Source organism: Ascaphus truei, chromosome 12 (genome assembly GCF_040206685.1).
Source record: "Ascaphus truei isolate aAscTru1 chromosome 12, aAscTru1.hap1, whole genome shotgun sequence".
NCBI classification, from domain to species: domain Eukaryota; kingdom Metazoa; phylum Chordata; class Amphibia; order Anura; family Ascaphidae; genus Ascaphus; species Ascaphus truei.
In genome coordinates this window covers 44,138,460-44,154,706 of record NC_134494.1, presented here as the reverse complement: position 1 = coordinate 44,154,706, position 16,247 = coordinate 44,138,460, and the positions used below count along the sequence as shown (strand labels likewise).

General features: G+C 52.9%; 1 protein-coding gene across 1 annotated transcript in view; it reads left to right on the top strand.

Moving 5' to 3' along the window:
* Nucleotides 1-15,894, top strand: part of IFTAP (intraflagellar transport associated protein) — a 29,425-nt gene extending 13,531 nt beyond the window's left edge. Inside the window, exons 5-6 of the mRNA XM_075566691.1 lie at nucleotides 7,827-7,942; nucleotides 15,647-15,894. Of these exons, the coding sequence (XP_075422806.1) occupies nucleotides 7,827-7,942; nucleotides 15,647-15,775 (245 nt within the window). The 3' untranslated portion in view covers nucleotides 15,776-15,894. The remainder of the gene's footprint in view (nucleotides 1-7,826; nucleotides 7,943-15,646) is intronic.
* Nucleotides 15,895-16,247: the final 353 nt, after the last annotated feature.

Genomic DNA, 16,247 nt, shown 5'->3' with positions numbered 1-16,247 from the left:
TTCATGTTCCTCCAGGTTGACAATTACTTGGGTCCCACGGACGCTGACGCAGATAAAGAGATGCGTACAGGTTCCGGTAAGCGCTATTTTTCCCTTGTTTCTGCCGACAAATTTACCGTTGCCGTTATATGTAAACCAGACTGGTTTAAACGGTATTTTTGCCATGAAGATCCCGTTTTCGGGGAGACTGGTTTAGCGCTCCAGATCTTTCCAATGGGCATAATGTGTTTGAACATTGGCGAAGCCAGAAGCAGCATCAAAGGGTTAAACATAGACGCCGAGGCATCCTGAGAATGAAAAGATCTGATTGGACGACGAGCTGGTTCTTTGTGTTGTTGATACTGTTGTAGTTTGTTTGCTAATCGCTTGTCTGTTGCACTAAAGACGACGTTTGTGCTCGGAACTATTCCAGCTGCACGGTAACACGTAGTTATCATCAGGCATTCGGCCTCCTCGTACGTCTTCAGCCTCGAAAGGGAGGCCTGGCAAACATTATAGGCACCAGCCAGTAAGCACAGCTACCTAATACTCTCTACTTGCACCTCAACATAGGGAAGCCGCTGCTGGGCCGACAGTCACGTTTGTAGAATACTCAGTACCATCATACAGTGCAGCATGTCCAATACCATGGAGCTGTGACCAGTATCATTACACAGAACAGCACATTTATTTGTAGGAAGCAGCAATTAACTATGTGATGCTCAGTACTATTGTAGACTGCAATGTGTTCAGATCGGAAATACATTATTTTTTATTATATTGGGTCCCCCTCATGGAGGCGTAAGGGTTTCCTCTGTGCAATAGTACAGAGTAGCATTTCCAATTTGGGTAAACCGGCATTAAGGGAGAGAAAGTGTATATAGGTACTTGGTACACATATACATTGCAGCATGTAAATATTGGGGGAGACCCATGTTGTCCCCCAGGCGCACGCTGTAGCTAGCGGGCAGTGTGGCTCTATGGGGTTACAATGTATCCTGACCTGGGTAACCAGTGAAGTGATGCGCAAATCATTTCCAGCGTGGATGTCAATACTTCCTCCATTATCTCTCGCTCATTGCCACCACTGGCAGCATACAGAGCACTCCTGTTGCTCATTAATCACCTCCACTGAGAATGTAATTAGCAGCTTAATTAGGATCATCATGTCCTTATGCAGCAGCAGTGCCTGCAGCCAGCTTCCTGGGATCAGTTTAAACACCCCCCCCCCCCCCTGCCCCCACAGCTCCAATGCTGCCTCCCGGTGTGAGCGAGAGGTTACCAGAGCGGTAACGGGTATAATCGCTGCCCCTCAGTATGCATTGGAGAGAAGTCTCAGAAAAGCACAGAGATCCCTCCTCAAATGTTCCCAACGGGTGCCGGAGCACAGGGGAGGAACAGGGACGTTGCTGAGCGGATCTGCAAAGTATTATTTGGCAGGTAGTGACTGCTCCCCCCCCCCCCCCGCCGTGTGCAGCCGTATCAGTTTATTTGGCACGTCCTGGCTCCCGATACCCTCCGGGGGTTACCTGCGTGTTATACACTGCATCCCCAGCGTGATGAGCACCAGGTGTAAGATACGTAACGAAGCCCGTTATTACACGCCACGCCGCCGGAAGCGGGAAACCAGAAACCAGAATTTCAATGCATCAAAGGCCAGGGAGTTAATGGGGCCTGAGGTCTTCCAGCAGGCGGGAAATTGGGCAGACGCGGTCGGTCAGTGATCCTTATCTGCCATCACATTCTATGTCTTGGGGACGATCCAAAGGGATTTTGAATTTCGTTCCTTTTGCGGTCTTTACTCCCTGCGCTGGGAGGCGGTTCCCTGTATCTACTACAGAACCCCTCCTTAGTATATCCCTGATATTTCAAGTGGGAATGGTTGATGTGGGATCCTGAGCAGACCGAATCTTCCATTGTGATCAGATAAGTGGCTGCGTGGCTGCCGTGTAAATGTGGATGTAAGAGTAGCCGTGTGTAAAACAGAAACAGGGAAGCACCATGAAGTCACCGGTTAAAAGGAAGATCTTTTACATTAACCACCCCAATAAGCCCGCTTACGCAGCTCAGGGGGGATCTGGATCCTGTGTCGGCGGTATAAGCCTGGCTATGCAGCTCGGTGGGGGATCAGTGGTATAAGCCTGGCTATGCAGCTCGGTGGGGGATCAGTGGTATAAGCCTGGCAATGCAGCTCGGTGGAGGATCAGTGGTATAAGCCTGGCTATGCAGCTCGGTGGGGGATCAGTGGTATAAGCCTGGCTATGCAGCTCGGTGGGGGATCAGTGGTATAAGCCTGGCTATGCAGCTCGGTGGGGGATCAGTGGTATAAGCCTGGCAATGCAGCTCGGTGGAGGATCAGTGGTATAAGCCTGGCTATGCAGCTCGGTGGGGGATCAGTGGTATAAGCCTGGCAATGCAGCACGCTGGGGGATCAGTGGTATAAGCCTGGCTATGCAGCTCGGTGGGGGATCAGTGGTATAAGCCTGGCTATGCAGCTCGGTGGGGGATCAGTGGTATAAGCCTGGCTATGCAGCTCGGTGGGGGATCAGTGGTATAAGCCTGGCTATGCAGCACGCTGGGGGATCAGTGGTATAAGCCTGGCTATGCAGCTCGGTGGGGGATCAGTGGTATAAGCCTGGCTATGCAGCTCGGTGGGGGATCAGTGGTATAAGCCTGGCTACGCAGCTCGGTGGGGGATCAGTGGTATAAGCCTGGCTATGCAGCACGCTGGGGGATCAGTGGTATAAGCCTGGCTATGCAGCTCGGTGGGGGATCAGTGGTATAAGCCTGGCTACGCAGCTCGGTGGGGGATCAGTGGTATAAGCCTGGCTATGCAGCTCGGTGGGGGATCAGTGGTATAAGCCTGGCTATGCAGCTCGGTGGGGGATCAGTGGTATAAGCCTGGCTATGCAGCTCGGTGGGGGATCAGTGGTATAAGCCTGGCTATGCAGCTCGGTGGGGGATCAGTGGTATAAGCCTGGCTATGCAGCTCGGTGGGGGATCAGTGGTATAAGCCTGGCTATGCAGCTCGGTGGGGGATCAGTGGTATAAGCCTGGCTATGCAGCTCGGTGGGGGATCAGTGGTATAAGCCTGGCTATGCAGCTCGGTGGGGGATCAGTGGTATAAGCCTGGCTATGCAGCTCGGTGGGGGATCAGTGGTATAAGCCTGGCTATGCAGCTCGGTGGGGGATCAGTGGTATAAGCCTGGCTACGCAGCTCGGTGGGGGATCAGTGGTATAAGCCTGGCAATGCAGCACGCTGGGGGATCAGTGGTATAAGCCTGGCTATGCAGCTCGGTGGGGGATCAGTGGTATAAGCCTGGCTATGCAGCTCGGTGGGGGATCAGTGGTATAAGCCTGGCTATGCAGCTCGGTGGGGGATCAGTGGTATAAGCCTGGCTATGCAGCTCGGTGGGGGATCAGTGGTATAAGCCTGGCTATGCAGCTCGGTGGGGGATCAGTGGTATAAGCCTGGCTATGCAGCTCGGTGGGGGATCAGTGGTATAAGCCTGGCTATGCAGCTCGGTGGGGGATCAGTGGTATAAGCCTGGCTATGCAGCTCGGTGGGGGATCAGTGGTATAAGCCTGGCTATGCAGCTCGGTGGGGGATCAGTGGTATAAGCCTGGCTATGCAGCTCGGTGGGGGATCAGTGGTATAAGCCTGGCTATGCAGCTCGGTGGGGGATCAGTGGTATAAGCCTGGCTATGCAGCTCGGTGGGGGATCAGTGGTATAAGCCTGGCTATGCAGCTCGGTGGGGGATCAGTGGTATAAGCCTGGCTATGCAGCTCGGTGGGGGATCAGTGGTATAAGCCTGGCTACGCAGCTCGGTGGGGGATCAGTGGTATAAGCCTGGCAATGCAGCACGCTGGGGGATCAGTGGTATAAGCCTGGCTACGCAGCTCGGTGGGGGATCAGTGGTATAAGCCTGGCTATGCAGCTCGGTGGGGGATCAGTGGTATAAGCCTGGCTATGCAGCTCGGTGGGGGATCAGTGGTATAAGCCTGGCTACGCAGCTCGGTGGGGGATCAGTGGTATAAGCCTGGCTATGCAGCTCGGTGGGGGATCAGTGGTATAAGCCTGGCTACGCAGCTCGCTGGGGGATCAGTGGTATAAGCCTGGCTACGCAGCTCGGTGGGGGATCAGTGGTATAAGCCTGGCTATGCAGCACGCTGGGGGATCAGTGGTATAAGCCTGGCTATGCAGCTCGGTGGGGGATCAGTGGTATAAGCCTGGCTATGCAGCTCGGTGGGGGATCAGTGGTATAAGCCTGGCTATGCAGCTCGGTGGGGGATCAGTGGTATAAGCCTGGCAATGCAGCACGCTGGGGGATCAGTGGTATAAGCCTGGCTATGCAGCTCAGAGGGATCTGGATCCAGTGTTGGTGGTATAAGCCTAGCTATACAGATCAGGAGGATCTGAATCCAGTGCCAGCAGTATAAGCCTGGCTACGCCGATCGGGGGATCTGGATCCAGTGCCAGCAGTATAAGCCTGGCTACGCCGATCGGGGGATCTGGATCCAGTGTCAGTGGTATAAGCCTGGCTACGCCGATCGGGGTATCTGATCCAGTGTCAGTGGTATAAGCCTGGCTACGCCGATCGGGGGATCTGATCCAGTGTTGGTGGTATAAGCCTGGCTGCGCAGCTATGGGGATCTGGATCCAGTGTCAGTGGTATAAGCCTGGCTATGCAGCTCAGAGGGATCTGGATCCAGTGTCAGTGGTATAAGCCTGGCTGCGCAGCTATGGGGATCTGGATCCAGTGTCAGTGGTACAGGTACATATCAAATAAATCAAGTAACACGGCAGTCAGAATCTGTGTCTGCCGCCGCCGGGCCACACGAAGCCTTCACCTTTCCGTCTCTATGGGGGTTATTCATTAAACTGAGAGTGTGGATCACGGTACGATCGCATGGGGAGCTCCCAGGGACTTCAAGGGGAGTTTTGGGTCGTTAGTGCTCTGATTGGCACTATCCTAGTTTAATCAACCCCCTCTGGTCTTCTCTTTCTTTCTATCTCTTTCTCACTCTGTCTCTCTCTTTTTTCCTTCTCCCTCTCTCTTTCTCTTCTCACTCTCTCTCTTTATCTCTCTCTTTCTCCTTCTCTCTGTCTCTTTCTCTCTCTCCCTCCTTTTCCCTGTGTGTGTGTGTCTCTCTCTCTGCGCATCTCTCTCTCTCTGCGCATTTCTCTCCCTCTGTGTGTCTCTGTCTCCCTCCTTCTGTCTCCCTCCCTTTCTCTCTGTGTGCGCATCTCTCTCTCTCTGTGTCTCTGTCTCCCTCCCTTTCTCTCTCCCTCCTTTTCTCTCTGTGTGTCTCTCTCTCTCTGCGCATCTCTCTCTGTGCATCTCTCTCTGTGTGTGTCTCTCTCTGTGTGTGTCTCTCTCTCTCTGTCTCTCTCTCTGTGTGTCTCTCTCTCTCTCTGCGCATCTCTCTCTCTCTGTGCATCTCTCTCTCTCTCTGTGCATCTCTCTCTCTCTCTCTCTCTCTCTCTGTGTCTCCCTCCCTCCCTTTCTCTCTCCCTCCTTTTCTCTCTGTGTGTGTCTCTCTCTCTTTGCGCATCTCTCTCTGTGCATCTCTCTCTCTGTGTGTGTCTCTATCTCTCTGTGTGTCTCTCTCTCTGTGTGTCTCTCTCTCTGCGCATCTCTCTCTCTGTGTGTGTCTCTCTCTGTGTGTCTCTCTCTCTGTGTGTCTCTCTCTCTGCGCATCTCTCTCTCTGTGTGTGTCTCTCTCTGTGTGTCTCTCTCTCTGTGTGTCTCTCTCTCTGCGCATCTCTCTCTCTGTGCATCTCTCCCTCTCTCTGTGCATCTCTCCCTCTCTCTGTGCATCTCTCCCTCTCTCTGTGCATCTCTCCCTCTCTCTGTGCATCTCTCTCTCTCTGTGCATCTCTCTCTCTCTGTGCATCTCTCTCTCTCTCTCTCTCTCTGTGTCTGTCTCCCTCCCTTTCTCTCTCCCTCCTTTTCTCTCTGTGTGTGTCTCTCTCTCTTTGCGCATCTCTCTCTGTGCATCTCTCTCTCTGTGTGTGTCTCTATCTCTCTGTGTGTCTCTCTCTCTGTGTGTCTCTCTCTCTGCGCATCTCTCTCTCTGCGCATCCCTCTCTCTGTGCATCTCTCCCTCTCTCTGTGCATCTCTCTCTCTCTCTGTGCATCTCTCCCTCTCTCTGTGCATCTCTCCCTCTCTCTGTGCATCTCTCCCTCTCTCTGTGCATCTCCCTCTCTCTGTGCATCTCTCTCTCTCTCTGTGCATCTCTCTCTCTCTCTGTGCATCTCTCCCTCTCTCTGTGCATCTCTCCCTCTCTCTGTGCATCTCTCCCTCTCTCTGTGCATCTCTCTCTCTCTGCGCGTCTCTCTCTCTCTGTGTCTCTGTCTCCCTCCTTCTGTCTCCCTCCCTTCCCCTCTTGGACTCTCGCAGTAAGGAAAGACATTTTGCTTCTGAAGCAGTGTCTTGATTGAACATTACCAGGCAGAGTGCAGCCTGCAAATTAAACCCTTTCATTTGCTGTCACGCAGGCTAAATTTAGAGCAGAGCCGCGCTCCTCCTGACACCTCTCCCGGTAAACACAGGCTGATGGCGACTGGAAAAAAACCCGCAAAAACATGTTTACGTTACGTAGCGGGGCTTTAAAAATAGGCCGCTGCTTCTGAGCAGGCGAGATACGTTTGCTAAAGCAACTTCTCACAAGCCAAAATGACCAGGGTTGCCAGGTGTCCAGTACTGGACTGCCCTGTATTTGGTTTGGACACTTTCCAGTAAAAAATTAGAGGTAATACTGGACACGTATGGGTCCGGTATTATACAGTAGTGAAAAAATAAGTGGCGCTAAAGTAAAATAAGTAACAATAAAAAGTGATTATTAAATTATAATCTGTGTAAAAGTTACCTCAAACAAAAAGATTTGCGTGTCCTTGAAGAAAATTGGTGTTCTGCAGCCGGAGTAATAGGGGATCTCGATTCCCCTATAAACAAATTGTCAAATAGGAAAAAACTCTGGGGCATAAACCCAATTATCTCCAATTATTTTCCTATTTGCCAATTTGTCCGGTATTACCTCTCTGGACATGTATGTGTCCGGTATTACCTCTCTGACCATGTAAGTGTCTGGTTTTACCTCTCTGGACATGTATGTGTCCGGTATGACCTCTCTGGACATGTATGTGACCGGTATGACCTCTCTGGACATGTATGTGTCCGGTATTACCTTTCTGGACACGTATGTGTCTGGTTTTACCTCTCTGGACATGTATGTGTCCGGTATTACCTCTCTGGACATGTATGTGTCCGGTATTACCTCTCTGGACATGTATGTGTCCAGTATTACCTCTCTGGACTTGTATGTGACTGGTATTACCTCTCTGACCATGTATGTATCTGGTATTACCTCTCTGGACATGTATGTGACCGGTATTATCTCTCTGGATATGTATGTGACCAGTATTACCTCTCTGGACATCTATGTATGTGACCAGTATTACCTCTCTGGACATGTATATGTATAGTGATATTACTATCAGACTAACATTAGACAGAAATGAGATTATAGAGTACAGAGCATCTGAGACCTCATCGTTGTCTTCTCCAAGTGTACAGACTTGATCCAAAAGTGAAAGAATTCAAAGCTAGGAACGCCGGGCCTTCTCACGTGGCTTCTGTGGCACAGATCACAATCCATTAATGACTCTTGCTAATTCACCAAAATTGTAAATGATTCTGTTTTAACGATTTGAATGAAAGCTTGCTAAGAGAGGCTGGCATCGCTCTGCATGTTCTATTGCCCCGCAAGGCCTTGCCGCCCCCCTCTGACAGCGTTCGGTTCATGGAAGATGGAAGGGTGACTTTGCTGTATTTCCCACAGAGTTGCTCCCAGGAGAAGCAGAGGCCAAGATGGCTTCTTACCTTCCTTCCTTCACAAGGTGCACCCATTTACCGTTCCAGACCCTTCCACCCACCCAACAGCCCCCAGCACTCGAGGTGAGAGTTACCACACACCTTAGTCTCTACCTATCACTCACTCTGGTACAGTAACCTTTTGCTGATGGGTAGGTAGTACATTGAGAGTTACCTCCCTTTATCACATATGTCCTGAGTTATGATGACAATACATGGTGACGGTATATGAACAGACGTTAGAAGTTAAATTAGATTTGTTAACATTAGAAAAGAGGCGTCTAAGAGGGGAAATGATAACTATATACAAATATATTCGGGGACAGTACAAGGAGCTTTCAAAATACCTATTCATCCCAAGGGCAGTGCAAAGGACTCAGGGGGCATCCCTTTATGTTGGAGGAAAGGAGATTTCACCAGCAACAAAGGAAAGGGTTCTTTACAGTAAGGGCAGTTACAATGTGGGATTCATTACCCATGGAGACTGTGATGGCAGATACAATAGATTTGTTCAAATAAAGGTTGGACATCTTTTTTAGAAAGGAAAGGTATACACGGATATACCAAATACGTAAACATGGGAAGGATATTGATCCAGGGATTAATCCGATTGCCAATATTTGGAGTCAGGAAGGAATTTATTTTCCCCTTATGAGATATCATTGGATAATGTGTCACTGGGGTTTTGTGTTTGCCTTCCTCTGGATCAATATACTGTAAATACAAATATAAGATAAGAATCTTTCGTCTAAATTTAGCATAGGCTGAACTTGATGGACATACGTCTTTTCTCAACTTCATCTACTATGTAATTAATTAAGTTACAACAAAGGACAAAAATTCCCAGTGCTACATCCAATATGACAAAAAATATACAGTTAAATACTTATCTGTCACCCGTCCCATGAGTAAGGGTCATTTCGTTAAACTATTTGGCCAAAGCATTATAACCCTGCAGCCACGTCACGGCACGACCAGTATGCAGCCACGTCACGGCACGACCAGTATGCAGCCACGTCACGGCACGACCAGTATGCAGCCACGTCACGGCACGACCAGTATGCAGCCACGTCACGGCACGACCAGTATGCAGCCACGTCACGGCACGACCAGTATGCAGCCACGTCACGGCACGACCAGTATGCAGCCACGTCACGGCACGACCAGTATGCAGCCACGTCACGGCACGACCAGTATGCAGCCACGTCACGGCATGTCCAGTATGCAGCCACGTCACGGCACGACCAGTATGCAGCCACGTCACGGCACGACCAGTATGCAGCCACGGCACGGCACGACCAGTATGCAGCCACGGCACGACCAGTATGCAGCCACGTCACGGCACGACCAGTATGCAGCCACGTCACGCCACGACCAGTATGCAGCCACGGCACGACCAGTATGCAGCCACGTCACGGCACGACCAGTATGCAGCCACGGCATGGCACGACCAGTATGCAGCCACGTCACGGCACGACCAGAATGCAGCCACGTCACGGCACGACCAGTATGCAGCCACGTCACGGCACGACCAGTATGCAGCCACGTCACGGCACGACCAGTATGCAGCCACGTCACGACCAGTATGCAGCCACGTCACGTCACGACCAGTATGCAGCCACATCATGGCACGACCAGTATGCAGCCACGTCACGGCACGACCAGTATGCAGTCACGGCACGACCAGTATGCAGCCACGTCACGACCAGTATGCAGCCACGTCACGGCACGACCAGTATGCAGCCACGTCACGACCAGTATGCAGCCACGTCACGGCACGACCAGTATGCAGCCACGTCACGGCACGACCAGTATGCAGCCACGTCACGGCACGACCAGTATGCAGCCACGTCACGGCACGACCAGTATGCAGCCACGGCACGACCAGTATGCAGCCACGTCACGGCACGACCAGTATGCAGCCACGGCACGGCACGGCACGACCAGTATGCAGCCACGTCACAGCACGACCAGTATGCAGCCACGTCACGGCACGACCAGTATGCAGCCACGTCACGGCACGACCAGTATGCAGCCACGTCACGGCACGACCAGTATGCAGCCACGTCACGGCACGACCAGTATGCAGCCACGGCACGACCAGTATGCAGCCACGTCACGGCACGACCAGTATGCAGCCACGGCACGGCACGACCAGTATGCAGCCACGTCACGGCACGACCAGTATGCAGCCACGTCACGGCACAACCAGTATGCAGGTCATAACACTACACAGATATGTAAGCAGGGCTGCATTTTTATTTATTTATAAAATATTTTACTAGGACGTAATATACTGAGAGTTACATCTCGTTTTCAAGTATGTGCTGGGCACAGAGTTAAATTAGAAATAATGGTTACAAATACAGTTACATAAAGCATGAAGGGGCCTCCTTTGCAGGGTAAGCAGGGCTGCATGAAGGGGCCTCATTTGCAGGGTAAGCAGGGCTGCATGAAGGTGCCTCCTTTGCAGGGTAGCAGGGCAGCATGAAGGGGCCTCCTTTGCAGGGTAAGCAGGGCAGCATGAAGGGGCCTCCTTTGCAGGGTAAGCAGGGCTGCATGAAGGGGCCTCCTTTGCAGGGTAAGCAGGGCTGCATGAAGGTGCCTCCTTTGCAGGGTAGCAGGGCAGCATGAAGGGGCCTCCTTTGCAGGGTAAGCAGGGCAGCATGAAGGGGCCTCCTTTGCAGGGTAAGCAGGGCTGCATGAAGGGGCCTCCTTTGCAGGGTAAGCAGGGCTGCATGAAGGTGCCTCCTTTGCAGGGTAGCAGGGCAGCATGAAGGGGCCTCCTTTGCAGGGTAAGCAGGGCTGCATGAAGGGGCCTCCTTTGCAGGGTAAGCAGGGCCGCATGAAGGGGCCTCCTTTGCAGGGTAAGCAGGGCCGCATGAAGGGGCCTCCTTTGCAGGGTAAGCAGGGCTGCATGAAGGGGCCTCCTTTGCAGGGTAGCAGGGCTGCATGAAGGGGCCTCCTTTGCAGGGTAAGCAGGGCAGCATGAAGGTGCCTCCTTTGCAGGGTAAGCAGGGCTGCATGAAGGGGCCTCCTTTGCAGGGTAGCAGGGCAGCATGAAGGGGCCTCCTTTGCAGGGTCCTTTGCAGGGTAGCAGGGCTGCATGAAGGGGCCTCCTTTGCAGGGTAGCAGGGCTGCATGAAGGGGCCTCCTTTGCAGGGTAAGCAGGGCAGCATGAAGGGGCCTCCTTTGCAGGGTAAGCAGGGCTGCATGAAGGGGCCTCCTTTGCAGGGTAAGCAGGGCTGCATGAAGGGGCCTCATTTGCAGGGTAAGCAGGGCTGCATGAAGGTGCCTCCTTTGCAGGGTAAGCAGGGCTGTATGAAGGGGCCTCCTTTGCAGGATAAGCAGGGCAGCATGAAGGGGCCTCCTTTGCAGGGTATGCAGGGCTGCATGAAGGGGCCTCCTTTGCAGGGTAAGCAGGGCTGCATGAAGGGGCCTCCTTTGCAGGGTAAGCAGGGCTGCATGAAGGGGCCTCCTTTGCAGGGTAAGCAGGGCTGCATGAAGGGGCCTCCTTTGCAGGGTAAGCAGGGCTGCATGAAGGTGCCTCCTTTGCAGGGTAGCAGGGCAGCATGAAGGGGCCTCCTTTGCAGGGTAAGCAGGGCCGCATGAAGGGGCCTCCTTTGCAGGGTAAGCAGGGCTGCATGAAAGGGCCTCCTTTGCAGGGTAAGCAGGGCCGCATGAAGGGGCCTCCTTTGCAGGGTAGCAGGGCTGCATGAAGGGGCCTCCTTTGCAGGGTAGCAGGGCTGCATGAAGGGGCCTCCTTTGCAGGGTAAGCAGGGCAGCATGAAGGGGCCTCCTTTGCAGGGTAAGCAGGGCTGCATGAAGGGGCCTCCTTTGCAGGGTAAGCAGGGCTGCATGAAGGGGCCTCATTTGCAGGGTAAGCAGGGCTGCATGAAGGTGCCTCCTTTGCAGGGTAAGCAGGGCTGCATGAAGGGGCCTCCTTTGCAGGATAAGCAGGGCAGCATGAAGGGGCCTCCTTTGCAGGGTATGCAGGGCTGCATGAAGGGGCCTCCTTTGCAGGGTAGCAGGGCAGCATGAATGGGCCTCCTTTGCAGAGTAAGCAGGGCTGCATGAAGGGGCCTCCTTTGCAGGGTAAGCAGGGCTGCATGAAGGTGCCTCCTTTGCAGGGTAGCAGGGCAGCATGAAGGGGCCTCCTTTGCAGGGTAAGCAGGGCCGCATGAAGGGGCCTCCTTTGCAGGGTAGCAGGGCTGCATGAAAGGGCCTCCTTTGCAGGGTAAGCAGGGCTGCATGAAGGTGCCTCCTGTGCAGGGTAGCAGGGCAGCATGAAGGGGCCTCCTTTGCAGGGTAAGCAGGGCCGCATGAAGGGGCCTCCTTTGCAGGGTAGCAGGGCTGCATGAAGGGGCCTCCTTTGCAGGGTAGCAGGGCTGCATGAAGGGGCCTCCTTTGCAGGGTAAGCAGGGCAGCATGAAGGGGCCTCCTTTGCAGGGTAAGCAGGGCTGCATGAAGGGGCCTCATTTGCAGGGTAAGCAGGGCTGCATGAAGGTGCCTCCTTTGCAGGGTAAGCAGGGCTGCATGAAGGGGCCTCCTTTGCAGGATAAGCAGGGCAGCATGAAGGGGCCTCCTTTGCAGGGTATGCAGGGCTGCATGAAGGGGCCTCCTTTGCAGGGTAGCAGGGCAGCATGAATGGGCCTCCTTTGCAGAGTAAGCAGGGCTGCATAAAGGGGCCTCCTTAGCAGGGTATGCAGGGCTGCATGAAGGGGCCTCCTTTGCATGGTAAGCAGGGCAGCATGAAGGGGCCTCCTTTGCAGGGTAAGCAGGGCTGCATGAAGGTGCCTCCTTTGCAGGGTAGCAGGGCTGCATGAAGGGGCCTCCTTTGCAGGGTAAGCAGGGCTGCATGAAGGTGCCTCCTTTGCAGGGTAAGCAGGGCAGCATGAATGGGCATCCTTTGCATAGTAAGCAGGGCTGCATGAAGGGGCCTCCTTTGCAGGGTAGCAGGGCCTCATGAAGGGGCCTCCTTTGCAGGGTAGCAGGGCCTCATGAAGGGGCCTCCTTTGCAGGGTAAGCAGGGCTGCATGAGGGGCCTCCTTTGCAGGGTAAGCAGGGCTGCATGAAGGGGCCTCCTTTGCAGGGTAAGCAGGGCTGCATGAAGGGGCCTCCTTTGCAGGGTAAGCAGGGCTGCATGAAGGTGCCTCCTTTGCAGGGTAAGCAGGGCTGCATGAAGGGGCCTCCTTTGCAGGATAAGCAGGGCAGCATGAAGGGGCCTCCTTTGCAGGGTATGCAGGGCTGCATGAAGGGGCCTCCTTTGCAGGGTAGCAGGGCAGCATGAATGGGCCTCCTTTGCAGAGTAAGCAGGGCTGCATAAAGGGGCCTCCTTAGCAGGGTATGCAGGGCTGCATGAAGGGGCCTCCTTTGCAGGGTAAGCAGGGCTGCATGAAGGTGCCTCCTTTGCAGGGTAAGCAGGGCAGCATGAATGGGCATCCTTTGCATAGTAAGCAGGGCTGCATGAAGGGGCCTCCTTTGCAGGGTAGCAGGGCCTCATGAAGGGGCCTCCTTTGCAGGGTAGCAGGGCCTCATGAATGGGCCTCCTTTGCAGGGTAAGCAGGGCTGCATGAGGGGCCTCCTTTGCAGGGTAAGCAGGGCTGCATGAAGGGGCCTCCTTTGCAGGGTATGCAGGGCTGCATGAAGGGGCCTCCTTTGCAGGGTAAGCAGGGCCGCATGAAGGGGCCTCCTCTGCAGAGTAAGCAGGGCTGCATAAAGGGGCCTCCTTAGCAGGGTATGCAGGGCTGCATGAAGGGGCCTCCTTTGCAGGGTAGCAGGGCAGCATGAAGGGGCCTCCTTTGCAGGGTAAGCAGGGCTGCATGAAGGGGCCTCCTTTGCAGGGTAGCAGGGCCGCATGAAGGGGCCTCCTTTGCAGGGTAGCAGAGCTGCATAAAGGGGCCTCCTTAGCAGGGTATGCAGGGCTGCATGAAGGGGCCTCCTTTGCAGAGTAAGCAGGGCTGCATAAAGGGGCCTCCTTTGCAGGGTAGCAGGGCAGCATGAAGGGGCCTCCTTTGCAGGGTATGCAGGGCTGCATGAAGGGGCCTCCTTTGCAGGGTATGCAGGGCTGCATGAAGGGGCCTCCTTTGCAGGGTAAGCAGGGCTGCATGAAGGGGCCTCCTTTGCAGGGTAAGCAGGGCTGCATGAAGGGGCCTCCTTTGCAGGGTAAGCAGGGCTGCATGAAGGGGCCTCCTTTGCAGGGTAAGCAGGGCTGCATGAAGGGGCCTCCTTTGCAGGGTAAGCAGGGCTGCATAAAGGGGCCTCCTTAGCTGGGTATGCAGGGCTGCATGAAGGGGCCTCCTTTGCAGGGTAAGCAGGGCTGCATGAAGGGGCCTCCTTTGCAGGGTAAGCAGGGCTGCATGAAGGGGCCTCCTTTGCAGGGTAAGCAGGGCTGCATGAAGGGGCCTCCTTTGCAGGGTGGCAGAGTAACTCTGGCCCGGGCTGAGCCTGGTTGATGGAGGGCTTTACAGAGCAGAGCGGAAAGGTTCATAAATTTCAAGAGCACATTTATTGCATTTCAGTTTGCATAATAATATCCGGGCCGATGCAAATGGGCTTCAGCTCTATTTATAAATAGCCCGTTTCCATATTAAGGTCATTTGATTTTCACTGGTGGATTTTTTCTGAGACTGGCTTGTATCTTTCATATATATATATATATAGTATATGTATGTATGTATGGCTTGTATTATAATATATATATATATATATATATATATATATGTGTGTATGCGTATATATACTGTATATATATTTTAACTTTTAGATACATATTACTGTAGATTCACATTGTGTATTGCTCCCCTCTTTCTCTCCTGGGAGGGCAGCGCGGGATACAATGTAATTTGGGGTTCGGATTTCTGCTTTTCCCATTTATTTAAGGCTACGCCCTTTTTTCCCCCTCACTTCCGGCACAGTGACCTGATACGGTAACGCATTCCCGGCACATCCGGCAGCGGAAGGGCTAAGTATAGACTTACCGTGTTCTTCAGCAGCGGTGCCGCACCAAGTGAAAGTGTGGAATAGCTGCACTGCGACTGATACAATATCAGGGATTTCAACGTTTGAATCCCTTTCAGGGCAGAAGGATCAAGACCGCCATGCATCTTTAACTCTTTCATTGCTACGGGCCATAGCGTCTACCCAAGGAGTGGCCATCTCCAGTCCCCAACGACCACCAACAGGCCAGGTATTAGGGATATCCCTGCTTCAGCACAGCGGATTCAGTCTTTGATTGAGTTACCCGTGCTGAAGCAGGGATATCCCTAATATCTGAGCTGTTGGTGGTCCTTGAGGACTGAAGTTGGCTACTCCTGATCTAGCCCCACGGGCAGTTGTTAGTTTAAAGCAGGGGGGTGGGGTACTTTTTTATTGTTTTTATTTACCAGGATGAGAATCGGACGGCGTTAGAGATGAAACCTGCTTTTTCAGCCCCAGGGACACCCTGGTTCTGAGATACTTACCAGTAAAAGTAGCGCATTGCTATCTACTTCTGGGGAAACAAAATGGCAGCTTACAGCTCTGATGACATGTGGGCCAACAGGGAGCCATGACATCACCTGTTGTGGCTTCCTAATGGCCCACATGTCCCGGTGGATTTAAAAAAACAGGAAGTACCAGTGGTACCTTTACCCGCATGTATCTAAGTAAACCTGGGGACCTCCATAGCCAAGAATAAGGTGTTTCAGCTCCAAGGACCCCCAGCTTCCCAATGTAAAGGGGGGTCTGGCGGGGGAACGGCGGCTTTGTGCGTTCAGAATCCTTACCTCTGTTCTCCTTCCGCGGCAGGGAGAGGAAGTCCGGCCCTTCTCACTGGACGACGGGTTTGATTATGACCGTGTGGCACTGACCCCTAAGTTTTCTGAAGGCGAAATGAAATTCATCGAAAGGCCAGAGAAGTCAGAAGCTAACCAATGAGCGAAGCGCAGGGCGGACCCGCAGTTTGGATTCGTAAAAGCGACCAAAGAGAAAGATATATATATTATTTTCTTGCTACAAATCATAGACATAGAGACAATAAACACAAAAAAACAAATACGTGTGACTTGAAATAAAACTCATAAAAAAACAGATTATATGTAATTGGTAAGAACGATTTTATGAAGCGGCTCTCGCCATATTGGAGTTCAAGCGAGTTAATTAAGAACTGGTTCATCTTAAATCTGTGCCAACCAAAATCACTAACATTTCACTCCCATTTATCCTTGAATTTGCCTCGGTATTGAAAAATCCCCACTTGTGAGCACATTCACACGTCCCAGACAGGTCCATTACCCCACCCGCCCCAATCATCCCTTAGCATACAATGCTTCCACGGTAGCCAGGGATTCTGGGTAATGACATGCAAATCAGCACACAGTGTCACTTTTTGCTTCTTATCCATTTTAAC